This window comes from Thamnophis elegans, chromosome 6, assembly GCF_009769535.1.
Source record: "Thamnophis elegans isolate rThaEle1 chromosome 6, rThaEle1.pri, whole genome shotgun sequence".
Taxonomy (NCBI): Eukaryota; Metazoa; Chordata; class Lepidosauria; order Squamata; family Colubridae; genus Thamnophis; species Thamnophis elegans.
This window is the reverse complement of record NC_045546.1, coordinates 44,369,943-44,397,914: the sequence shown is the minus strand read 5'-3', so window position 1 is coordinate 44,397,914 and position 27,972 is coordinate 44,369,943. Positions and strand designations below refer to the sequence as shown.

Here is a 27,972-nt window from a genome sequence, read left to right as displayed (position 1 = left end):
TGAAGAACTACCTGTATTTCTTAAGACTAAAACATATAGCTGTTTGTTATGTTCCATCAACTAAGCGGATAGAACATTAACAGGTGAGAAGACTGCAATTATAAAATAGTAGTTAGTTGCTCTGATGGAAATATGTCCCTGTCTCCTATAGCAGCATCCAATTTTATGCATTCATATCCATTGATTTAAGAAAAAAAAATAAAAATGTCATTATCCAATGATAATAATTAATAATATTAAGATGAGTTACAACTCAGAATAAATACCTATTTAATCCAGAATGATTTCCTCAATAATAAAATCTGTGTTTAAAGTAAATACACTAAGAAGTTAGTTACTGTAGTTGAATATTATAAACAGGTATCATGACTAAGAGTCATTATCTTAACCCTTTAATAACTTTAAAATTGGATAAATCCAATTTTGATTTGAAAGCAAATCCCCTAAGATCTTTACAATTACGATATTTTTGATACATCAGGTTTATATTTCAACTACCTCTAAAATTCAAGAACACAGCATATTGTACAACTTTGTTCAAAGTATTATTAAAGTGAACTGCACCTTGATTTAGGTAGCTCTCCATCATCCTTTCGCCATCTTAGTGTTGGCACTGGATCTCCACGTGCTTCACAGTTAAACTCTGCACTGTCATCTACAGTTATTGCTAAATTACTTGGTCTCTTTACAAATGATGGTCTTTCTAAAGAAAACAAATGATAACTAGATATTAGCATGGAAGAACATGATACTTGCAAGTCCCAAGAGTAGTTTGAACACTGCATAGTCAATCAAGAACCTGAAACATGCTAGGACCTAGACAATTTAAAGAAAAATATAGCAGAGCATCAGAAAATTGATCTGAACAAATGAAGCAATTAAGATTTATAATTATGTTATTTAAATGCCCAGAAAATCTCAAAGATTTTTGCAAACCCCCCTGAACTTACAATCCATCTCCTGCTTATTAATTCTTCACGTTATAAGGAAAGTAAAACAAAAGAAAAACTAAATTCCTTTGTGAAAAAGATACTCACTTTGGAGAAAGAAAACTAAGAGATAGAACAAAGGCACGTTTCAGTATACTGAAACTCAATTCTGAAATGAATATATCACGGTGAGATGTCTAGTGCTTCACTGGCGAAAAGATTATTTCATGGGAAGTATTTCTAGGAAATATGTGTTAGAAGGAGGTGTTGCCTGCATGTGCATGCCCATTTAGAAATGTATAACAACATAAGGACTGCACTAATAGATTGGATCCCTGGCATGTCCAGTACAGCATTCTATTCTTACAATAGCCAACTACTGCATAAGGAACTGTCACATCTTGTTGGTACCTCCTTAACTCTATTGCATGTGGCCATCATGCAAACTCAGGGAAAGACAACTCTTTCATGGAACTACTGACAGATGTGATAAATATACTTCCTCTTGCTCCAAGGTACTTTTCTTCTTTTGATGTGAAGCACTGCACATCCGTAATATATGATTCTTACATCTTTGAATTATAATGTCCACTTTGGTCTAGATCAGAGGTATCAACCTAAAAGCCCACGGGCCGAATCCAACCCGTGGGGCTGTTCTGGAAAATGTAAGAAGCCAACCTGCGTTGCTTCAGACCAGTCTACCTAATGCGAAGAGGAAATAATTGGGCCAGCATAACTTCAGCCCGGTCTATCCAATGCAAAGAGGAAATATTGGGCCAGTGTGACTTCGGCCCGATCTATCCAGTGTAATGAATAAACATGGCAGCAGTTTGGGGAGTGGTGTCAAGCTGTCCACGCCCACTTAGTCAGCCATGCCCAGTGAGTGGCGTCAAGCTCACCACGCCCATCCAGTTGGCCATGCCCACTCAATCCTCTAAGGTCAACCACAGACCTGATGTGAAATTGAGTTTGACACCACTGTTCTGGGTAATTGAACTCCTGGAAAGTAATATATACAGTCTAGGATAATAAGCACTGTCATGTTTAACTTCAGCCTTTCAGGTACAGTTCCTAGCTGAAATATGAGATTTATTTCTCATAATCATCTGCATTTTGAAGTGTTAAAGCTAAATTATTTAGCCTTGTTTATAGCTATATTTCTTATAGTTTCTCTTTGAAGACACTGCTTGCACATGTTTTAGTCATTCCTTATTTTTTGTAGATGTTATAATATTTATCAGGATAAAATGGAACTTATTTATTTTTTGAGGAAAGAGTTCATGATTTTTCTCTGAAAGTTCAGGGCAGGATACACAGGAATCCAGTTGGAATATTGTAACATGTTATGTATAGGACTACTTCTGAGGCATATTCAAAAGCTTAATCTGGTTCAGAATACAATGGCATATGCAATTTTGAATACACTGCAGCATATCCATGTACTGGCTTCCAGTAAACCACTGGTGTTGTTCACCTTTAAAGATCTATGTGACATGGAACCAGGTTATTTGTGGGATTCATTTCTTGCAGGACTGGTTTCTCCCTAACTCTCCATATCTGGCAGATAGGCCATACTTGGGCACTATAGTTTAATAGTAGAATTAGCAATAATTCTTAAACAAAAAAAAAATATTTACCAAGAACAGTTAGTTCTGCTACTTCACTTTCTCTTTCTCCAACCATATTTGTTCCAACACAGACATATTTCCCTGCATCATTTTTTCTGGTATAGGTGATCATCAGCTTCCCACCTCTGATCTAAAATAAAAATTATAAGTATTAATAATGCTTTCATAAAATATGAGCAAACAAATTAAAATATTTGCATACAACATAATTATAAATATAAACTAACTCATAAAAGAAAAGGTATTTTATGACAGTTTATTTGAATGGACAATACAATTTTTAAAAATATTGATTTAAAAATAAAAGTACGTGTGGGAGCTTGTTTTTTTTTAAAATGTGTGATAATTGATGTTGATGATCAAGCTGTGAAATTCAAATAATTAAACTTTTTGTTTCTTATATAATATGACAAATTATCAGATATTTTCAATTTACGAATTATAGATAAAGATGTCTTGAATTTATGTTTCACTAAAGGTGATACATCTAAATAGCTTCTTGGCATGTTATGGAGCTAGAGTGCCTTGAATTGAATTTTATTATTTGTATGCCGCCCTTCTCCGGGAGGACTCAGGGCGGCGAACAATTCAAAAGGGGAAAAAGGGGAACATAAAACGAAATACAGATAATTAAAATAAGCAAGAGTCACACAACCATACAAATCGAGAGGGGAGGGAACTCATCAACCCCAGGCCTGCCGGCAAAGCCAGGTTTTGACGGCTTTTCGGAAGGCCTGGAGAGAGGTGAGGGTCCGAATTCCTGCGGGGAGTTCGTTCCAGAGGGCCGGAGCTGCCACAGAGAAGGCCCTCCCCCGGGTAGTAGCCAGATGGCATTGGATAGTAGATGGAACCCGGAGGCCAACCCTGTGTGATCTAATGGGTCTGTGGGAGGTAATTGGCAGCAGGCGGTCTCTCAAGTACCCAGATCCAATATCATGAAGGGCTTTATAAGTTACGACTAGCACCTTGAAGCGTATCCGGAGACTGATCGGTAACCAGTGCAGCTTGCGGAGGATAGGTGTAACGTGGGTGTACAGAGGTGCACCCACGATCGCTCGCATGGCTGCGTTCTGGACGAGTTGAAGTCTCCGAAGACTCTTCAAGGGCTGCCCCATGTAGAGCGCATTGCAGTAGTCCAGTCTTGAGGTCACGAGGGCGTGAGTGACTGTTGCGAGCGCCTCCCGGTCCAGGTAGGGACGCAACTGGTGCACCAGGCGAACCTGGGCAAATGCCCCCCTGGTCACAGCCGACAAATGATGTTCTAAGGTCAGCTGTGGATCCAGGAGGACCCCCAAGTTGCAAGCCCTGTCTGAGGGGCGTAGATTTTCACCCCCCAGCCTGAGTGATGGAATATCTGATATAGGGAACCCTCCTTCCCCGGTAATGGCTTGCCCTGAAGTTCCCGCCATATCTGCCCCTCCCCATTATGACCCCAATGTTCCAGCCCACTCCCGCATCTGTGGTCCCTCCACCCTCTCCCCCAGCCGCCGGATTCATCGGCAGGACACACACATCCAAGGGCTGGAACCGAGCCCGGGCCCCCCTAGCACTTCTGCCAAAGCACTCAGTGCAGGAGGGTCCGGCTAAACTCCCAGCCCGCCTAACATACCCATGCATACAACCAATCAATCCCCACAATACAAGTTAAAATAGAACAACAATATTATAATAAAAGTAGGAACATTCAGTCAGTCACATTCATACCATACTCTCCCCACACATTTAAAATATAAAATTTAGTATATAAAAATTTTTAGTAAAAAATTACAGGTATATAAAAAATTATGAGTCTGCGCAGTCCGGACAGTTGCATAGTCCAAGGAGGCCAGAAAATAATGTCCAAGCCTCCCGAAGCTGAATGTCCGAAGGTCCAGAATAATAGCAAGGGCATAGAAGTAATAAGCCAACAATAATCCAGAGCAAGGCCAGGAAAGTCTGAGAGACAGCAGGCTGCAAAATAATAAGACCTTCCTGAAAATAAGGTGAAGTGCTTATTTGGGGGGTTCAAAAGAAAATAAGACCCTGTCTTATTTTCAGGGAAATACGGTATATCAATGGAAGTTAACAAATTATATACATCTCCCTAGATCTGTTATGAGAAAAATATGAATCATAGCTATTAAATGTGTTCATGTTCAAAAGTGGTTTGCCTCCTAATAGCAAATGTTGAAGAAAAATAAGTTTCCTAGTCTATTTGTACAATTTTGTTTAAAGGGTTATTTACTTGCTTTCATATTTCTGAATTTTGCCTGATTTTATTAATATAATCAGGGCTTCACATGGGTGTTACTGATACATAAAAAGACTGAATGACATTGATCTCAAAACATGATTATCTGTTTAATTTATCTAATAAACAAAGCAATCTCACTTGTGATTTGCCTATGAAAAAGAAATCACTGTTGTAATTCAAACTGTAGTAAATTACAATACTATTAAACTATAGTAACGATAATCAAATGTTTCCTATAATTATAGAACAATCTCTTATACAGTATATATTTGGCCCATTCGTCCCAAGCAATTGCTTCAATGCAATAAGATTCGAAGATTTTCAACCATGAAATGTTTACTTAGGATCCAGCTCATAATATTTCTATGAGATTTAGTTCCAGACTTCAATTTCGGCCATTTCAAAACATCAAATTTTTCTTTATATTTAATCTTTAAAATAAATCTCCATTCACTAGTATATTTGGCATTGATGTCTTACTGAATGACCCAGTTATGTAAGCTTGACCTGATTTTATTCTGAATAACTTTTTATAGAGTTCTGAAATCCTTCAATAATAACTGCTTGTCAGATCCTGAGATCCTGAATAAAGTATCCATAAATTATTCCACAACCAGCTTCATGGTTTATTATTAACTCTTTATTATGAGGTTATTAGCATATAATGCACTACTTGATTTTTTGCAGACATAACAGCACTGATATTGCCTGAACATTCTTGCTTTTGACTCATTTTTTGGGAAAATTTTCTTTTATAATCCTGATGGTGAAGCCAAGACCAATGACAAAGAGAAAGAGATCTGAAGATCATCTGGACTGATTTTCACAGGATAGACTCTCTTAAGAAGATTAAAAGCTTCAGTGGCCAAAGTTTATCCATTTTAGTAAAATGAGTCTGCCTGGACTTCAGCAGAGCCTCAGAACTTTAGAAATGATTCTATAATCTTTTCAGATCAGACAGATAGGCATTACAGATTTTTCTGTATAGATCTTAATATTTTTCTTTATAACTCAGCATGCCATGCTTTAAAATCTGTGTAGTAATAAATGCAATAAGAGTGAACATTTGTAAGATTGGCACAGATGAACCTGGATTAGTCCAAATTAATTCTAACAGTTAGTGAAATCTTACACAACTGAACCTTTAAATGGACTGACCTGAACTAGATAGAAATATATTATTCAACTTTGGCACATTAAATGTTGACCAATTTTGTTTATGAAATAAATAAAACAATCATTTGATTTTACCACTTTGCTAAAAGGAGTTTGATTCAGACTCGTTTTATCTATATTAGTAAGATCCTCTTGGAACTCTTAAAACACCAAGCATAGAGATAAATACAATTTTACTAAAAAAGAAAAAATTTGAAAGGGTGTGGATACTCTAATTGCTTTGAGCAATCTGACTGGCTTCTATAATTATCCACTTTGCTGGCCCTGCTTATCTTCAACCAACAAAACTACTCCCCCCGCCCTTCAGTCATGTGAAAAAGTAAGCACACCCTCCTTGAGTTCCACTGTTTTATCAAGACATAGTAAGAATCATGTGGTCCTTAGCAGTTCAAAGAGCTCTGCCTATCAGGATTCAAAAAAAGAGCTTACTCTGCTGCAGTGCCCATCTTTTGGAACATTCTACCCTGTAGGGTAATATCTGTCACCACTTTCCTATCCTTCTGTAGGAACCGGAAAACCTGGATCTACTAGTTGGCCTGGGGACTCAATGGGAGAGTTCCAAACTGGAGATGGCTGCTAGATTGATGGAAAGTCCACCTCATCCCTCATTCTCCGCTGTCCACCTGTCCACCTTTTGTTACAAGAGTAGTATATTATCACTTTCTTTTTCATTGTTTATTTTATTCCTTTATTATTTTACTTCTGTTTGTTAACCCTTCATTTCCTCCTTTTAACTGTTGTATGCCACCTAGAGTAGTCCCATTGCAAAGAATGCAGCAAATAAATTTAACAAATAAATAAATAATATCTTAATGTGTATTTTAAAATAGATAAATATAATTATCTTACTCCCCACTTGCCAAAATGTAATTATGGCTATCAGGAAAAGTTAAAATTAATCAATAAGAATTAATGTGCACTGACAATGTTACCTAGTTTGGTAATGAAATGTCTTCAAGAAGACAACCAAGCTCAGAGAGCAACCAAGGACCTAACATCAATAAAAACATTGCTAAATATGTCACTGGATGAAAGAGGATATTAACAGGTATATAAAATAGTCAAGTTTTTAGAGAAGAATTATTCTGTGAAAATGAATAATGGTGAGGGAGAATTGGAGGGAGGAGAGGGATGGAGGGAAAGAGAGAGAGAGAGGGAGGGAGACAGACAATATACATATTTTTTATGCTGACTCCATATAAATTTGTTTAGGAACTTGATAAATTATTATTTACATTTTAATGGAAGAAATACCGTATTTTTTGGAATGTAAGATGCTCTGAAGTATAAGACGCACCTAGATTTTGGGGAGGAAAACAAGGGAAAAATATTTGCCTCTGCCTCCCAGCAATTTGCTTCCTTGCAACAAACAGGACAGACAATATACACTGTTTGTAGTGTTATATTTCAGACTATACTTGTACAGATGCTGTTAAAATTGATGTACTTTCTGGAAGTATAGTTATTCTCTGCTATTTAAAACAATAGCACTTTTTAAAAAAATAGCCCGGGGCCTCTTCAGCAGTCTTTAAAAAATAAGTCTAATAATTTGAACACTGTATAGGCATTTATAGTTGTTGACTTACTTCCTTGCAGCAAGCAGCCTGATTAAAATAAGAAAAAAAAATCTGCCTCCCATCAATTTGCCTTGTGGAGCAAACAGCTTTCACTTTCAATTTCTCCAGATCATCAGCTGTTACAGGCTGCAGGGATTGCTATAGCTTATTGAAGATTCCGCAAGCCCCCGTTTGCTGCAAAGAGGTAAACTGCTGGGAGGCAGAGGCCAAAGGGTTGGGGCTGGTGGGTGGGTGGGTCTACATTCAGTGTATAAGACACACCCAAATTTTCACCCTCTTTTATGAGGGAAAAAGGTGTGTCTTGTACTCTGAAAAATATGGTAAATAGTCTACTGGACAACTCAAAACATTTAGAAAATGTTGACTCTCATTGTTTCAATTCTGGAGATGTAATAAATTAAAGCAACTTTGGTGCATATGTTATGGGTATAATACAGGTGAAACTCAAAAAATTAGATTATCGTGCAAAAGTTCATTTATTCTAGTAATGCAACTTAAAAGGTGAAGCTAATATATGAGATAGATTCATTACATGCAAAGCAAGATAGTTCAAGCCGTAATTCATCATAATTGTGATGATTATGGCTTACAGCTCATGAAAACCCCAAATCCACAATCTCAGAAAATTAGAATATTGTGAAAAGGTGCAATATTCTAGGCTCAAAGTGTCCCACTCTAATCAGCTAATTAAGCCATAACACCTCCAAAGGGTTCCTGAGTCTTTAAATGGTATCTCAGTCTGGTTCAGTAGGAATCACAATCATGGGAAAGATTGCTGACCTGACAGTTGTGCAGAAAACCATCATTGACACCCTCCATAAGGAGAGAAATCCTCAAAAGGTAATTGCAAAAGAAGTTGGATGTTCCCAAAGTGCTGTATCAAAGCAGATTAATAGAAAGTTATGTGGAAGGAAAAAGGTGCACAAGCAGCAGGGATGACCGCAACCTGGAGAGGATTGTCAGGAAAAGGCCATTCAAAAGTGTTGGGGACTTTCACAAGGAGTGGACTGAGGCTGAAGTCAGTGTATCAAGAGCCACCACACATAGACGGATCCTGGACATGGGCTTCAAATGTCGTATTCCTCTTGTCAAGCTGCTCCTGAACAACAAACAATGTCAGAAGCATCTTACCTGGGCTAAAGAAAAACAGACCTGGTCTGTTGCTCAGTGGTCCAAAGTCTTCTTTTCTGATGAGAGCAACTTTTGCATCTCATTTGGAAACCAAGGACCCAGAGTATGGAGGAAGAATAGAGAGGCACACACTGCAAGATGCTTGAAGTCCAGTGTGAATTTTCCACAGTCTGTGCTGATTTAGGAAGCCATTTCATCTGCTGGTGTTGGTCCACTGTGCTTCATTAAGTCCAGGGTCAACGTAGCCGTCTATCAGGAGATTTTGGAGCACTTCATGCTTCCTTCCGCAGATGAAGTTTATGGGGATGCTGACTTCATTTTCCAGCAGGACTTGGAACCTACCCACACTGCCAGAAGCACCAAAACCTGGTTCAATGACCGTGGGATTACTGTGCTTGATTGGCCAGCAAACTCGACTGATCTGAACCCCATAGAGAATCTATGGGGCATTGCCAAGAGAAAGATGAGAGACATGAGACCAAGCAATGCAGAATAGCTGAAGGCCGCTATTGAAGCATCCTGGTATTCCATAACACCTCAGCAATACCATAGGCTGATAGCTTCCATGCCACACCGCATTGAGGTAGTAATTGCTGCAAAAGAGGCCCAAACCAAGTACTGAATACAAATGCATGCTTATACTTTTCAGAGGTCCGATATTGTTCTATATACAATCCTTGTTTTATTGATTGCATGTAATATTCTAATTTTCTGAGATTGTGGATTTGGGGTTTTCATGAGCTGTAAGCCATAATCATCACAATTATGACAAATCACGGCTTTAACTATCTTGCTTTGCATGTAATGAGTCTATCTCATATATTAGTTTCACCTTTTAAGTTGCATTACTGAAATAAATGAACTTTTGCACGATATTCTAATTTTTCGAGTTTTACCTGTACATGTAATTCCTTATTGTTACACATTATTGTTATGGTGAACAGGCATTTTAAGGCAATTAAGAATGATAAAACGGTTTCTTGAGGAGATAGAACTAGAACTTCCTTTCATTTGTTCATTTATTTCATTTATTCAAGTATGCATTGATTATTGCATGAAAAATATAAAAGGTGATAATTAAAAATTTAAAAATCACTAAATATTTAAAATATATAAACCCTATGGACAAAGTAAAAGATAAGCTAAGTCAGCTAAGAATACCTCCAGTTCTCTGAGACTTCCAAGTCTTGTGACACAACCAGGTCCTTAGGATTTCTAAAATAATAACAGGGATAGAGCCAATCTGACCTTGGAGGGAGAAGTTACATAGGGCCACAGTAGAGAAGGCCCACCTCCTAGGACCAACAAGGTAGTTATTGGCAGATGTTACTTACAGAGTAAATTACTTCCCAGCTAATAAGACAATCCTTCAATTAAGTAATATGGATTTACCCAGTTTCAGGGTTATTCTGAGTAAATATGTGATTTTTATTCAATAGGTGCTCAGTCAATCCCATGATATCCTTTCCCTAGTAAAAAAATGTGTTATTCTAAACATAATTGGTTATATTTTTAAACTCACACAACAAACCCTAATGTGGGCCCTTACCCTGAAATATGGACCTTTAGTTCATTTTAAAAAAATGAAAAAATGTAATGTTTTTATTCATTTGTTTAATTATTCATTTTATGCAATTTCAGGGCTTGTGTGGAGAACAAATCACATTTTATATTTATGCAGACACATTGAGGGTTATAAATATAATAAGGCTTCACAGACTGTACAAACTGTACCTGTTTTATTAACAAATGTTGTTCATTTGCTGTTCTTCTCCAGTTCAGATTGCTGTTATAAAATTTGGAGAGCAAACAAATTAAATGAAATCTGATAATGATACTTGTCAGGTGAATTTAAATCTGATTACAAACTGTACTGTAGCATATTATTAAATGGGCCATTATTAAACTATGGTTTTGGTTTTAAAGACTTTACTCCAGGATTCTATCTTGGTTCGATATTAGTGATCATGTTTATTTGTTATACCTGTTTATTTGTTATACCTTCAAACATACTAAATAGTATCAAGGGAATATTTGAGGAAGACTGTTGTGAGTACAGGACAGGGGTGGGTTTCAAAAATTGTTCGAACCTACTCTGTGGGCGTGGCCTCCTTTGTGGGAGTGGCTTGCTGCCCATGTGACCGGATGGGAGTGGCCTGCCACCCATGTGACCTGGTGGGAGTGGCCAAGACGATGTTATTACTAGATATTACTAATTACTAGATATTATTAATATTACTAGATCATTATTAATGCATAGATAACTGTGGGACATTACACACCCACCCACACCCACAAACTATGACATTGCTAGGAAAACACCAAAAAAATAAAAATCCCCCCCCCCCCCAAAAAAAAAGACTGCCAATGAAACCAGTTTTTTTTCCCTAAGCCTAAGAACAGGAAAGACAAAGTCACTGGAATAAAAATCATCAAGGCAATGTGGAAAATTATAAAGGACAGGCACTCACAGAACCATCAACCACCTCAGAATTACCTAAACCAGGGTGAAACACACTGCCTTGCAACAAACCTGGCCTGCCCATAGAAAAGCAGCCACTTTGAGACACATAAACCTGGTCTAAACACTTAAAAGCAACATATTGCATCACAAATAAAACATTTGCAAAAAGGAATAACATTTCTTGTAATAAACATTCTATAAACAATAAATAAATAAAAATTCTCTAAACTAATTAAAAACCACCACGTTCAGAGAACACCAAAGGACCCCACAGTCCTCTCCCTCCTTATATTTTTCTTTTTTGTCCTAACTTTCTCCTCCTCCCCCCCCAACCCCACTCCCTTCTAGCACTGATGATGTTACCAAAGAGGAGCTCTCACAGGGCGAAGAGCTTCCTGCTACAGGCACAATCTATCTGCAGCAGTAAATGACTGCAAGCAGCAGCTTCAGTCACTTGCTCGCAGCTGACAGTTGCGTTTGGGAGCGGAGGTGGTGGCAGCAGAAATGGGCACAGACGGGATGTCCGCGCTTGCTGAGTAGAACGAGGCGGCGGGGATGCGTTGTTTCAGGGTGCCCCAAGCGCCGGCTCCTCTGAGTGTAGCCCATTCCCCCTCCCAAGAAGACCATTTTCTTTTTAAAAACTCCTCTGCAGACGATCTTGAAAACCTGTGAGGGATTCCCCCACCCCATTCCTGATTGCCTGTAGCCTTGGAAGCTTCCGAAACTTAACAGTAAAAGCAATTAAGTACTTCTCTCGCTCGTGAGATTTTTTTTATTGTGCAAACGCTTGCTTTAAGGCTGCAGGCACCCAGGGAGGGGGGCAGAGGGAATCTGCCTATCTGTCCCCTTCCAAAGCAACCTTGCAGGATTTCAAGATCATCCGGAGAGGCGTTTTTTTAAAAGAAAATCCTGAAAAGCCACAAGATTTGGAGAGATGGGAAGCTGGTCTTTTTTTGGGGGGGGGGGAATCCCCAGAACCAGCAGCGCAGCCCATTCCCCCTCCCAAGAAGACCATTTTCTTTTTAAAAACTCCTCTGCAGACGATCTTGAAAACCTGCGAGGGATTCCCCCACCCCATTCCTGATTGCCTGTAGCCTTGGAAGCTTCCGAAACTTAACAGTAAAAGCAATTAAGTACTTCTCTTGCTCGTGAGATTTTCTTTATTGTGCAAATGCTTGCTTTGAGGCTGCAGGCACCCAGGGAGGGGGGCAGGGGGAATCTGCCTATATGTCCCCTTCCAAAGCAACCTTGCAGGATTTCAAGATCATCCGGAGAGGCATTTTTTAAAAAGAAAAACCCCGCAGGCACCCAGTGACAGGGGCTAGGAGCTAGGAACCTGGAAGTTAATTACTTCCGGGTTCACTGACGAACAGGTTCGCAAGAACCGGTGCGAACCGGGAGGAACCCACCCCTGGTACAGGATAATATTTTGAGTTGGATTATTTAGTTCTAAGTGGTAAGGCAAGGACTGAAAGCAAGAAAAACATAAACTAATTGATATAGTATAATATACTATAACTGATCTATAATACATTACATACATACGCATAATTAAAAAATATGTCTCTTTAGGAGCCATATAGAAACAGAAAACAAAATGCATGAACTATTTTAATTCTGAATGTATCAATTTCCTTAATTGCTATGTTCATGGTTCCATGTGATAGTGATTTGTAATATTTAACTTAACCTGTATTAAGTGTTTCACAAAATGATTCTGAAGCATCTTAAAATGCTTAACTTTTCTTTTTTTGATTTAAAAACACTATTAAACTTGTACACAATTTTGTGTGTGAATTATGAACAATCTTGATTTTAATTTGGGAGTACACAAAGTCTTGATTTAATGGATCTTGATTTATTTAACAGATAAAATTTCCTGAACAAAAGATGTGCCGTGTTTTGTTAAGGAGATGTTAAGGGAAAACAGGGAAGAGAATATCAAGGCCAATAAGCTAAAGGACAAATGTACTTAGATATCAGTGGTGGCAGCTGATAGGATACCAAGAAGCCACTGAAAAAATCAAGGTTGGTTGGGCCAGTATGATATACAACATTCAAATATTGGTTGTAATAGTAGGAGGAAGAGAGGAGAGGAGAAGGAAGGTCCTAGGAAGATTGCAGGGTGATCAGCTGCTGGGATATGCTATATTAGGAAATGTTTGAAAAAGGATGGCAGAGAGGAAAAAATATGTAGCAGTCTTACATTAGTCATTCTTAGGATATTTAGTTTAATGGCCTTTTGGTTTTAATATATTCTGCTTCTTCATTAGTCTATTAAATTATGAATTTACTGTATAATTGATTTCATAATATATATATAATTGTTAGGAATTGCCTTTTCTCATACAATAATATTAAGCAGACGCATAAAGTTTAATGTAATTTTTAAGGGTGATTTTTTAAGAATGTATTTTCATTGTTTGTATATCTGCACAGAAAATCTTTTCCACTTAATTCAGTTCCAAATGCATTTTATGTGAAAGGGCGTACAAAACATACATTGGAAAGATGAAATGCACATGATCTATTGTGTCATATTCCACTTTACACAATTACTGAATTACTTATTGTTGGTGGGACAATACACTTCTATATAAAAAGGATACAATGTATCCTTGTAAAATCTTATGGCATATATAAAAGATAAACCAAAAATAATATATTTCAAATCATTTATCAGTTTAAGAGTTGATTCACAAAACAGTGATTCAGATTTATACTAGGCAGCAAATCTTTGTCTAAAATGGAATCTGTCATCCCCTAGCTTATGAATCATCATCAGCTGGAAAGGAGACAAGTTGAGGCAATTACTATATTTGATGTTTTAGAGTCAACTTGTAATATTGCTGCTCATAATTGTATTCCTGCACTCATGGGAATTTAATCCAGAGAAATGTTGCAGCTGCTTAACTTACAGAATTCTATCACTTTCATGTCAAATTTAGAAGACAGAAAAATTGAGATCATTTCCCAGTTGTACTGTGAGGAGGATATTCAAAGGTTGTTGCTCCTGATTAGTCTGGGTCTTATGATCATAGTCAAAGAAAAAGTTTGTTTCAATGTTAACTGGAAACCTTCTTCATTTAATAGGAATGCAGTACAGGCTATTATATATTCTATTACAGTTCTATCTTATAGGCCCTATGTCCTGTTTTCAAGCTCTCTTACCTCATTGGAAATCTTAATTCCTTGTCTGTTTGCTCTCTGATCTTTGCTAGTAAGAAAACCTTGCTTATCTTCATTGGACCAGGGTTGTGCTTTCTAATCAAAGTGCCTCTACCAATTTGTGATCTTACGTTGTTGACAATTTGGCTAAAGCGTTGATAGCCACAACATTAAAATAGTTTCTTTCTGTCTTGTAAAACATTATTCACAGTCATAGATCAATGCTTGGGCCTTGCAAGAAAGCCAGAGGAATTTGATTAGCTAGGTGAAAAAGTCTAGTTCACGTGGAATTATCCAATTTAGCTAAGCACAAAGAAGTGAACCAAAATGAATATGTTGAACAAGAAAAAGGACCATAGAAACCAGCTGAAATATATTTGCTTGCAGAAACTTTTCCCTGCTTAAACAAACAAACAAAATCAGAAAAGTATTCTGTGCAAATTGAAGCTGACAATCATGAGGGTCAGCTGTCCACATGATGATCTATTTGTAGACATTTTCAAAAGCTGAGAAACAGAGGTACTACCAAACATTACTCATTGAAAATGATGGAAAGGGCTTTCCTATGCTTAGGAAGATACTGAAGAAGGAATCCTGCTGTAAAAACTTATTTATATCTAACTCATCCAACTGTATCTCAAAGGTTACAAAAGGCTTAGGTTAATGTACTTAACTTTCTCTGGTGGACTTCAACTACTATAATTATTATTGTAATATAATAATTAAGATAATTCTGTATCTGAAAATAATGAATCATTTAAAATTTAATCTAAACAAAATTAATTTTAAAGAATATCAGTACTGTACATAAAAAATCATTTAATATATTTCTTCAACCATTCTGAAATACCATATTAACTCTCTCTTACAGACTTCAGTGCAAAAAAATTTGACATACTTATGCCTTTCTGTCTTCCATTAACTTCTTAAAATTGCTTCCACTTGCAAATGAAACTATGTCAGCTTGCTTACCAAATCCGCAAACCATATAAATTGTGACAGAAAGCATCTACTTTTTTGGCTTCTCTTGAAAAGGAGACTTGGATAGTGTCCAACATATTGTATGTCAGTTTGCTGTTTTTTATATGCTTACTATCTGTATGTGGCAGTTCCAAAAAAAAGGTTATTTAACTATTCAGTAGAAGAAACCAGACACTTGAAATATACATTATTTTAAAAGTGATTTACTTCAATTAAACTTTTAATATGACCAGAAGCCATATAGGCATTTATGAAGTGAAAAGTTATTAAGGATAAATGTGAAATAAGCAAAACATAAAATTACAAGACTGGGAAAAAATAACACCAAGAAGGCTAGGATTATACACATCTGTACATATTCATGAAGATTTTTCTTTTTAAAAACTTCAGAGCTATAATCTGATAAAATGTGTTACTTATCTTTAGATTTACAGATCTGTAGTCTTTACTGAATTAATGATACATAACTTTCAAAACATCTTCAAAGACAAACAAGAAAGTCCAGTTGCCTCTTGAAAAAAGTACTGTTTGGGATGACATTCCCAAATGGAAAGAAAATGAACAAAACAGCAAATATTGGTTTCTAATTACTATAAATGTCTGATGGTACTTAAAAAAAAATTGTCTTTTTTTTTTAAAAAAAAGAACATACATAAAAAAACAGGAAGTAAACAGTAAATACATTATTTCTGTCAATACACTGGTTTATCATTGAAAAAGGTTCATGAATATTGTTCCATCAATTCTTTAATCATTGAGGTTAAAATGTTTCACAGGCCAAAGAAAATCAGTAATACTAAATCATTTACCTTATGACTCTTAGCATCTATTTGCCAAATATAAATAAATAAAAATACCATATTTCATAGGTTTTTAAGCAACTAATAGTCACACTATTTTCATAATCTCAGTTAATTTCTACTATATGAAATTTGTAAATTATAACTACATGGTAATCACATGGAAATCATCCTTGAACCCCAAAGCTTGATGAATTATAAAAATCATAAAATTATTAAAAATTAAAATTATAAAAAGAATGATGTATATGTTGCAAAATGAAATAATATAATAAACATGACATTCATGTTTATTTAAACCTTATTGATTAATGAAATTATACATAGTTTTTACTTATTAGGAACTAGAAACTTCACGACTAAGGGTATGATTATTAAGTCATGTGACCCTGCCAATTTACATTCTAGCTGGTTATTACCAAGGATTATTAAATGCAATGACATATGATTTCCTGTCGATTTTCACACTGACTTTGCTCATCAAAAGCTGGCAGTGAAGTTTGGAAATGGAGTTCACATGAATAAGAAAGCAGATCCATTCATGAAGGCTCCAAGTCAGTAACTTTATTATCTACTACCTATATTACAAAAATCTCCCTGGACTCCTTACCTTCTCTTGGGAACAACCATATAGGTTTCCATAGGACTTGGGGGTGGATTTGTCAGGGTTATGCCTCTTGCACTTTGTTCAAGGACTCAAAGCTAGTTCCCTGCTTGACCCCTCCACCCAGATGGCTGGATGTTTCCCAACAAGTAGATTTTTATCTTTCACTGAATGAAAGATAAAATGAATGAATGAATGAAATAGGGAGTGGAAATAGTATGATAAACGAACACAATAATACTGATACTATTGGAGAAAGAAGGACATAAATTTTCAGAATGCTTATTGTAAATGTTCTGTAATTGCTGCCTGTTTGCACCAAAATGGCCACCCTGCTGAAGATCAAAATGGCAGCGGTGGTTCTAGCGGTGTGGCGCAGGCTGAGGGAGAACCACGCAGCTCTACCTCGGACTCTAGCTGCCCCACAAGGTCTTGGCTGGGCTCTTGGCTCTGTGGGCTGTAGCTGAGGGAAAGATCTGCCACGCTGTTTTCCTGCTCCGTGATGACAAGCGGAGGATGAATAAGCCACTGGGATGACAAGCAGAGGATAGGAGCCGTCAGAGGCAAAGATGGCTCCCTGTGGGAAGGCGAAGTTGCAAAGAAGCTTAAAGGCTCCTAAACTGCTCCTGCCTGCTTGCAGAATCCAGTTGTATGATATCAACATTGTTATAACTTCTAATCTGATCGAAGACTGAGAGAGAATTAATATAAATCTTTCGTGCTCAGACTGAGTTAAGAAACTGGAAGTAGAAGGAGCCCAGGAGGCATGGCTAAGAAAATTCTAACTCAGTCATTAGGCAGACAGGCAGAAGTTAAACCCATGTTTTGGATTCTCCAAGCAGTGCACTGGAGAACTGGTAAAATCAGATGTAGCTGATCTAACAACCTTAGATATCAGTATAAATGAAAAGATAATAGCAAGTTTACTTATTTTGGAGGAATTGTAGCACTCTGCCAACACAATCAAATGAATTCACATGTAATTTCACCTTTTATTTTTCATATATAGGGTGGCAATTCATGTTTGCACAATGGGGCAAATAGTACATGGCTAAATAAGCAACTAGATTTTAGTTATCGTAGTTGTTTTTAAAGGAAAAAGCTTACTGTAATTCTTTCATCTCTATCATCCAAAGGAGAGCCATCCTTTTTCCATGAAATTGTAGGTTCAGGATGGCCTCGAGGAGGTTGGCATTCCATTACAGCTGGCTCACCTACCGCTACCATAACATCTGAAGGGTTTTGTCTGAAGTCATCTCGCAATACTGAAAAGACAAATGGAAAGGGGAGGGGGATATAAATAAATAAATAGTTATTAATCAGCAATGTGTAAGCAGCTTCAAGTATTCGCAATGTAAAAGATGTAGCATTGGCATTAGATTTAGATTTTGAGTTGCACCAAGACTAGATTGAATTGTGGCATTACAATAAACACATAATTTATTTTAATCTCTGCAGTCCACTGCTTCTCTTACAGTGATATAGTTAAAAATAAAAATAAAAACTAATGGAATGCTACTTTTCTAAATGTTTTCAGTGACCACACAATAGATCTGGGAAATGTTGAGAAATCATTTTCTCAGAAAGTGACTCAAAATATGCAAGAGTGCTCAAGGAGCACTTGGTTACAAGTAAGCCACACCTTGATTCAAGAATTATGCATTTACAGCAAAAAAGGTTTTGTCAGCAGTGATATGAATTTAACAGGGATTTTTTTACTATTTTATTTTTTCTTTGTAAAGTTCTAATATTTTTTCTTCCATCCAATTGTTTACAATTCTCAGAATACTTTAATTAACCAAGAGAGAAACTAATGAAGTGCAGATAAAAATAAAATACAATCAGAATTGCTATTTGCACTAAATTTAATGTGGATTTTATCTTTTGTTATGGTCACTGTCATACTAGCTGTTTCACTGTTGTGTGATAAAATACATTAAATATCCCAAAGGTTTGATGAATTTTAAATTTAAATTTATTCAAATTTCTATTGAAGATCCCCCCCCCCACTATTTCTATCAAAAAGCAGATCTTTGGGGTAACCAGAATCCATAACTAAATGTAGTCATTTCTCTGAAAATTAGCACACAATTTCATTATAAAGTAATGAAATCAGATTCATGATTCCCCCCCCCTTCATTTCTTCCTTTATTTATGAATATTCTGTTGAGCATAACATACCCAAAAATTTAAGGCAGGGGTGAAAACTCGATTTCATTGAGGGCAACATCAAAGTGCTTGACCTCAGGGACCTGGGGTGCGCATGGCCAGAGTGGCCAGCTTGACATCACTTTTGTCAGGGGCGGCTATTGTGACCTGAGTATTCTGTCAGTGGAAACAGTCTTTCGAGCTCAGTTTTCAGGTGTGATGGCCTCCTGCAACCCTCTGCCAGTGAAAACGGAGCGCAAGAGGCCACATGCAGCCCTTGCAAGCTCCATTTTTGTGGGCAGAGATACTGTAGGCTAGTCCTTTGCTGTTTCCAGGGTGGCCCCATGGGCCAGATCTAAGTACCCCATTGGCCAGATCCGGCCCCGGGCCTTGAGTTTGACAACCCTGCCCTAAAGGATATTTTTTACAATTAGGCAATATCTCCTAAATGGTTTAGGAGAAGATAAAAAGGATAGATACAACCAAATGCTTATATATGATATGAATTTTTTTGGTTAAAGTAAATCACATACCAAAATAACCAACAGTATGTAATTCATTCAAAATTACAGTAAGAAAATAACAAAAAAAAATCATGTAATTATTTTTACAGCTGTAAGAAATATACGTAGCATGTAATTGTAAATTTAACTCCCCCCCCGAAAGCCATTTTTTTAGTTTTTCTATCAATTCATTCTAAAATATAAGCTGAACATACACTTAAGTTTTAAATTCATATTTAGCAAAATTTCTACCGTATTTCTTAGAACTTGAAATATAAAAGTCAGTATTAATTTTTAGCGTACATAACCAGTGTTCCCCTTTATAAGATGTTCAGCCACACTGCCAGCTGAGTTGCCCTAGCTGGTGATTGTAAAAATGTGTGAGAGAACTTATTCTTTCCTTATTTGTTTCTCTTTTTAGAACTATAATCAAACGCGGCTTCCCTATGTGAAAAAGTTGCCCCCCAACTTTTTTTCTCTAGAGATTTTTTATTCACACAGCCTGATGAGTTATGACTTTTATTTTAGATGTGGTTTATTGAACAAAGAAAAGTAGTTTGAATTAAACGTAATGTTAAACTATTGTTAGTAAAAACACAATGGTTGGTTGATTAAATGATGCTTTCATCTCATGCCAATTTTTTCAAGAACCAGATTTTATTTTCTCAAAATAGATCAATAAATTCTACAATTACTAAGTAATCTCTTATGTTTTCTTATTGTGATTAATGAAGAGGAACAGTCCTCCCCATTTCCCTCACATGTATCTATTACATGTCTTGTCTTGTACTCTTGTTGTTAGGAATCAAATGTTAAGATATGGCCTATGTTTTTTTCCCCCCGAGTCTTTGTGTCTGCTAAGGTAACAAAAGGACAAATGCCAACCAAATTCCTGAATAAATGATAAATTTCATGTAGCGTTTCAAAAGACAGGAAAGAGCGTATTGGACACTTCACCTTTGAGAGGGAATTTTATAAATAGACTAGACAATCTCTGACCCATGGGTCATCTTCAAAGATAATTCCTTATCTAAACAAAGAAACAGAATGACCAGGGCAGATCCTAGTCCCACTAGGATCTTGTCAATTTCCCTATTGTGTTTCATTTTGGAAGCTGGAAGTGATTCTCAGAATCTATCAATCCTTCCTTCCTTCCTCCCTCCCTTCCTCCCTTCCCTCTCCCCTCCCGACAGGCAAGTAAGACTGCTGCAGTGTGGGGGAGTGAGTGGAGGGAGCAAGTGGCCAGCACATTCTCTTGAATCAACTTGGTAAAGAAAGCACAATATAGTAAAGACAATAACTGTGATGAGATCTTTCCCCTTTCAAACCACATATTCTTAATTTTCACAAACTGAAGAAAGAGATGGGAAAGCCAATGGATTTTGATTTGATCTTCGTACATTTGATCCATTTTTGGTATTTAAAGGCACAAAGCAACATATCATTTTATGGAGGGAAAATGTTACACTGTATTTATCTGATCTTTTTCCAGTAGGCACATTATACATATTTTTTTAAAGTATTGTATGATACATCATACATTATTTTCCTTTCCTTTATAAGCACATTCTCTGTCCTCATTCAGGTAACTTGTGTTACCTCTTTTAAATCTTAAAAATTATAGTTGAAAGGAAACAGATATCAATGATTTTTTTCTGATTAAACATATGCAATAATGTGTTAATTAAATACAAAATAAGCAAGCATTCATTTTATAACGTAGCAGCTACTGTACCATACCTATTCCTGATTCATTAGGATAACTCAAGTTCTTCTGCTCTACAATATGGGATGAAGACAGCAGCTCTCATTACAGAAAGTAGAGTATTAAATATTTTAAATATCAGTATTCACAAATTTAATTATTTCATTTTTGTGTTTCTTAATTTTCATTTTAAAAAATAGAGGATATTCATAACTCTTTTCTTCCTTCTGAAGGAACACTGAAGAAACTTTTTCAATGATATAAAATTTTGTGATTGAAAAAATCCAGAAGTACAATGCCACAGTAAGTTATTGTAACCAACCCATCCCAGTAGCATGCCAAAAATTATCCATACATAGATGGGAAAAAAGTGGAATCTGATGCAGCACATATTAATTCCACCACTTAATAAGTGCCATATGGATCCTTTTATGTTCATCTCCTGTTTCCCTCCCGTCTTTCAATTTCTGCAACTGCTCAGAGAGACATGAATCAGAAATGAAACCTCCTGACTACCTCAGTCTTTTCATTTTTTTTTGTGCTTCATCAGCAGGAAAATGGGAAAGTGTCTGCACACAACCACTAATGGAATTCTGTGATTTTACACTGAATTTTCCATCATTATTTTCCATAGATAGAAACAGGAAACCAAAAAATAAAAATGATACAATCTGGAATGGCAACCTACATTTTATTTAGTACTACATTTGTTAATATATACAGTATAACAAAAGAAGTGAAAAGGAAGCATTTATTATAACAGTAAATGGCTGGAAGTACTCCCTAAATTTATAAATACAGAAATCCGGTTGCTTCTGTTGCTCTTGAGTATATCAACATTGCTAATTTCAAATGATGTTGGGAATTGTATATCAGGAACACCTGAACAGCCATATGTAACCTTTACAATATCCTGTCTAATTTGACTCTTTATCCATTACGTTTGCATATTTCAGAATAAAATATGCCAATTCTTAACTGTTAACTATTTGGTCATTTCTATTAGAGGAGTTAGTCAGGATAGTTATATATTATGTACTAAGAACTGAAGTGATATAATTATCATATTTTTTGGAGTATAAGACACACCTTTTTTCCTCAAAAAAGAGGCTAAAAATCAGGGTGGGTCTTATACATTGAATACAGCATTTTTTGCCTCCTGAAGCCTCTGCCATGCATAGCCTTATGAAGGCTTTCAGAGAACTCCTGGGGGCTGAGGAGGGCAGAAATGAGCAAAGAAATGGGCTGGTTTTTGTCCCCCTCCCCCCCAGTCCCAGCAGCACTCTATAAACCTCCATAAGGCTATGCATGCAATTTTTTTTGACAAAAACAGGCCCATTTTCACGAAAAACTATCGGAGGTTTGCAGAGTGCAAAAACTTTTTTCCCCTTTTGGAAAGCTCTTTAATTGATGAGAATTACATTGATCAAGTGCTGTGCCAGCAGAAACAAAGTATTAAGGTTTGTCAGCTATTTCCTTCTCCAGCACATGGATAAATACACCTGGAAACATCTACCTACCTTCCTACTGTCTCTCTCTCTCCCTACCTATCTACTGTATTTCTTTCTATTTCTCTCTCTCTCGCCCTCTACCTACCTACCTACCTACTTACCTACCTACCCACATTCTCTCTCCCTACCTTCCTACTGTATTTCTCTCTTTCTCCCTACTTACCTACCTACTCTCTCTCCCTACCTATCTACTGTATTTCTCTCTCTATTTCTTTCTCTATCCCTCTACCTACCTACCTACCTACCCTCTCTCTCCCTACCTATCTACTGTATTTCTCTCTATCTCTATTTCTTTCTCTATCCCTCTACCTACCTACCTACCTACACACAAACACACACACTCTACCTACCTACTATATTTCTCTCTCTTTCTCCCTCTACCTACCTACCCCCTCTCTCTCCCTCTCCCTATCTACTGAATTTCTCTATTCCTCTACCTACCTACCTACTCTCTCTCCCTACTTATCTACTGTATTTCTCTCTTTCTATTTCTCTCTCTCTGTCCCTCTACCTACCTACACACTCTCTCTCCTTACCTACCTACTTTATCTCTCTTTCTCTCTATCTCTTTATCTACCTACCTACCTACCTACCTACCTACCTACCTACTTACCTACCTACATACTCTCTCTCTCTCTCTCTCTCTCTCTCTCTCTCCCTACCTACCTACCTACTGTATTTCACTTTCTATCTCCCTCTCTATCCCTCTATCTACCTACCTACTTTTTTTTTTTAAAAAAAAAATGCCTCTTCAAAACCTTGGTGCGTTGTCTTCCTGGGGGCGGAGCCTGTCGCCGAAGGAGCTCAACGGAGCTCCTCTCAGAGTTCTGGTCTGTATATCTAATTAAGATCAATAGATATCACCCCTTTTTGGCAGAAAGGGGCAGGCAGAAGCTCAGGTGCTAGGATTTATTCGTAGTTCACAGCCCCTTTTCTTTTTTCTTTGGGCTGCGAACGGAGAAAAGATCCAGCGTAACTGAGCTCTTATCTCCAGCCAGTTCTTCTCAGCTGCTTTTTTTTTTGCAGCCTTAGACAGGCGATCCCCCCCCTCAGGACAATGATAAATTGCTTAAAGCAACTTAAGACCAACACGAGCGGGTTTTACTCCTGTGATGTTCCTTTTTTATAACTATCTAAACACCAGCTTCGTTTTCCTTTGAAACTTCTTTGTTCAATCGTGCTGCAAAATGGCGTTTTTACTATGTTGGTGATTGATGACGTAATTAACCGGCTTTATCTCCCCGGAGACTGCTACTCATTAACAAGCAAAATCTACAAATAACTTATTGAGAACTGAGCAGGTGAAGACACTGTTTATTTGTTTATTCTCAGCTTTTATCTATAATGCCTCCCAGGTCTAAGCAGGCAAAACGCTCCCCCCCGCATGTGCTTAAAGAACTTGTTAGTAAATCGCTGCCCTCGCCTCCTACACCCCCTACTGGAGATTCCTTAACACAGGAGCTTCTTTTTCAAATACTCAATGATTTTAAACAAGAAATCAAAGAATTTGTGCTGGATTTATGCGACAAAATACAGACTAAGATTGCCCTAATAAAGGTGGATATGTTTGAAGCTATGTCTACTTTGACAGATTATATCGAAGAAATCGAGACTAAACTGGAAACTTTGGAGGAGGCTAATTCTAATTTGACTTCCAACATCCAAGCATTACAACAAGAGATTAGAGATACTCAAACACAACTTATAATGATAAATTATAACAGAAAGGCGTTTGCAATAAGAGTCAGAGGACTGCCCGAAAAGAAAGGAGAGAACTTGAAACAGACATTTGTAGAGGCTTTCAGTCAAGCGGTGGGAAGTCCGGGATTGAATTTTGATTGGAATATTCGAAAAATCTATCGCCAGAATTCGTGTGTAGCAGAACAGCGACAGCTTCCAAGAGACATAATTATATACTTTTTCACAAGAGAATCCAGAAATGCGATCATCCATAAGTTTTACAACAACAGGCTCCGAATCGATGGGCAAGATTTGTTTGTCTTTAAAGAAATACCATTCCAGATGCTGCAAGCAAGGAGAGACTATACTTTTTTAACCCAAGAGCTTAAAAATCGTCAAATACAGTATAAATGGGAAGCTCCAGTTGGAATCACAGTTACACTTGAGAATCAAAGATTTCGTCTCAATTCTGTTTCGGAAGCTCGGGACTTTTATTATAAAACTCTGAAGGCGGGGCTTCTTGACTCACTCGGAAAAGCGGAAAGACAAGGTGAAGGAAAGACAAGCAGCAATTCACTTGGTTACAAGATGGAGGGAGTTGTTCTCCCCCTACCGGAGAGGCAGAAGAGCGGAAACTGAGGATTTAGCCATATTTTCAAAGCAGCGGGACACGTGGTTATAAGGCAGAGGGTTGCCTTCTCTTTCCGGAAGGGCAGAAGAGTAAAGAATAAAGATCCAGCAATGTCTTTAAAATACTTTTTAAGCTCTTGGACTGATTAAAATTTTAGGATTCCTGTTTGGTACGAAATGGTAAAGCTGTGTACCGATGAGGAATGGAAAGAAGCATTGCTTATTTTGGACAGATATTGTATGGGATCTTTATAAGACTTATTTGAATTTTAATCCAAACTGCGCATGAATTGTTTTCTGGTGTGAGGAAAGCGGGGACCAAGATTTATTTGAATTGCGGTTTGGGATGAATGGAGTTGGGAGGAGTGGGGCAGAAGGGAAGGTGGAGCGGGACATCGATGAAGGGATCCTGGGACTGAATGAAGTGGTATGGATTTTGGGCACACATTTTACGGATTTACATGATAACATAAAAAGCTCAGGATTTTAAAGTGAAGAGCGAGATCCTAATCTTATGGAATTTGGGCTTGGGAGGAATGGAGATGAGAAACGAGGGGTAGGAAGATGAGTAGCGAAAGTATGATTAGACTGCTCTGTATTTGAAGGTAAATTGATTTTTGTATAAACTATTATTTGAATATAAGGTTAAGAAAGGCTATCTGGAGAGTCTACAGGAAGATGGGGGTAAATATCAAAGAAGCAAGGGACGAAGATAAAATATAAATGGAATGATCTATACTGTTTAAATTTTAAGAATGATGGGAGGCTGAGCATAATGCAAAAGATTTTTATTTTTTTTATTTTTTTTTCGTTTTTTTTATTTTTCGGAGTGTTCTTTTTATTTTATTTTCATTATTATTGTTAATAAGATATTCTAGAAGGTGAATGGTACTGAACTGTGCCGGGTGTGGGACCTGGGAAGTCGGAGGGGATTAGGGAGGGGGGTTCATTGGGGGTGGGTGGGTGGGTGGAGATATAGTCTCAATATATAGAATAAGAAGAATACACTTGTATACTGTTGTTCCTTATCTTTTCTTTTTATTTTTCTCTTTTTTTTTCTTTTTCTTTTTTTTTTTTCCTTCTCTTTTCTTTTTAGCGCAATTTTTAGTAATTGAATAGATTAATGAATAGAGAAATGCACCAAAGTGAGAAGTAGAGGAAAAGAAGAGGGAGAAGTAAGGAGGGAGGAAGAGGGGAATGTAAGGAGGATGAAAGGGGAAGGAGGGTGAGGAAGGCGAGAAAGGAAGATAGGAGGGGAAAGGGAAGTAGGAGGGGTGATTGTTGGAGGGAGAAAGGAAAGTTGGAGGGGGAGAAGAAGGGGTGTATGAAAGCGACAGGTTGGGTTTATGATGAGTTGTGTTTAGGTTGGGTTTTGTTTTTTTTTATTATATTATTATTGTTGCAAATATTCAGTATATAAGTGAATGTACAAAATTGAAAAATGAAAATGAATAAAACATTTGAAACAGCAAAACCTTGGTGCGTTTTATATTCTGATGTGTCTTATACTCTGAAAAATATGGTAGTTGGAGAGTGCAAGTGTCTTCTGGATTTTGTGCTTGAGATGGAAAAAAAATGTTGACTTTCAATTTTGCTGATTAGATAAATTTGTTGTTCTAGAAATGGCTACTACAAATGTAAAAGTAAAAAGGAAATATACTCAAGAGCAACAGAAGCAACCAGATTTCTGTATACAGATTCATGAAAGCATGGGCTACTTTAAACTATCTGGAGAATTAATTAAAAAATGAATGAAGCATTTTAATGAGAAGTGCTGCTGCCATAAACAATGGGAATGCAGATTATCACCTAACAACGTAAATAATTTAAGAATCCTATAATGGAAATGAATCTAAAAAAGGAGGTAAAGAAACATCAAGTGGATGGCTTTGATACTAAATGCAAAAAGCAGGGAAAAAGTAAAATATTTGCAATTGTTATGATCTCATATTGCTTACTTTTAATTAGAGTAAAATTGTATTAATATTGTCAGTATTTATGGGCTAAAACTACAAAATGCTTAGCTTTCTTTAAGGGCCACATCTGAAAGTTAGAATCATTTTTCTTTTGGTTAACTATGGCTTAGATTTTAGTATATAGAAAATATAGATAAACAGATGGTACACAAGATTGTCATTGATTTCAATATCTGTGTAGCTTTTACTCAAATACCAATTAAAATGTGTCCAAGTAAATTTAAATCCCTTAGTGATATTATATTAGCAAAGTAGCCAAGAGAATCAAGGTAAAGCCTAATTACCCACTTATATTATTATGGGTTATTCTTAAATTGTATAGCGATTCCCACAGAAATAATAAAACAAATTGTCCTATTGATATGCTTTTATTGACATAAATAATAGTATTCAAATTTTGGCTGATAGTTAAAAAATAGCTCTGTAGTATTTTGGTAAAGATTATTCTCATAACCATTTATTTGCTGGAAAATTTAAACAATTCAATTGGGTCAGATCTTTTAGGAATGATGTAGTAGTGAATACTTGTACTGGAAAGAGGTGAACTAAATTGTGTCTAAGGTACTTTTAACAATTACACTCCATGATTTTGAGGTACATTTCTCAGAAAAAAATAGCAATTATAGCAGCCAAGACATTTGTAGGACATAGACTTCAATGTTGTTAGGTAACTGTAATTACAAGGGTTAGGATTTACTGTTTAAGTAATAGTCAAATAGTTAAGTAATAGTTATAGTCAAATAGTTAAGTAATCTTAATAATTTTACATTTAATCTTTTTATCCTAAACAGTCTCTAGACAAAAGTATTAGAAGATTTCAGTTGCTTATGAAGTTATTTATGTAGCAATTTTACCAAAAGTAAAATTGCAAAGTCATGGAAATTTTACATAGGAGATCAGATATTGTCAGGATAACATAAAATGTCCACAGAAATTTGTGAGATATATTAGGAACTCTGAACCAAACTGAATGGATATAATAGGATCATGCTTATTCATAAAGATTAGTCCAGAAATTGAAAGCATAACTCTAATGAACCTGCTTTCTAAACCTGCCAGTGCTTAACTAAGAGTCCTGAAAGCACAATAGACAAAATTTCTGTCCACGCAAGGAAAATTGCAATTGCA

The 27,972-nt window shown here is 36.6% G+C and overlaps 1 protein-coding gene across 3 annotated transcripts in view; it reads right to left on the bottom strand.

Annotated features, from left to right (window-relative positions):
- ROBO1 (roundabout guidance receptor 1) overlaps window positions 1-27,972 on the bottom strand; it is a 229,848-nt gene that overhangs the window by 66,755 nt on the left and 135,121 nt on the right. For all 3 annotated transcript variants that reach the window (XM_032220175.1, XM_032220177.1, XM_032220176.1), the window contains exons 3-5: window positions 17,799-17,956; window positions 2,567-2,687; window positions 565-703 (exon numbers count right to left, since the gene is read on the bottom strand). In XM_032220175.1, coding sequence (XP_032076066.1) covers window positions 565-703; window positions 2,567-2,687; window positions 17,799-17,956 — 418 coding nt within the window. The remainder of the gene's footprint in view (window positions 1-564; window positions 704-2,566; window positions 2,688-17,798; window positions 17,957-27,972) is intronic.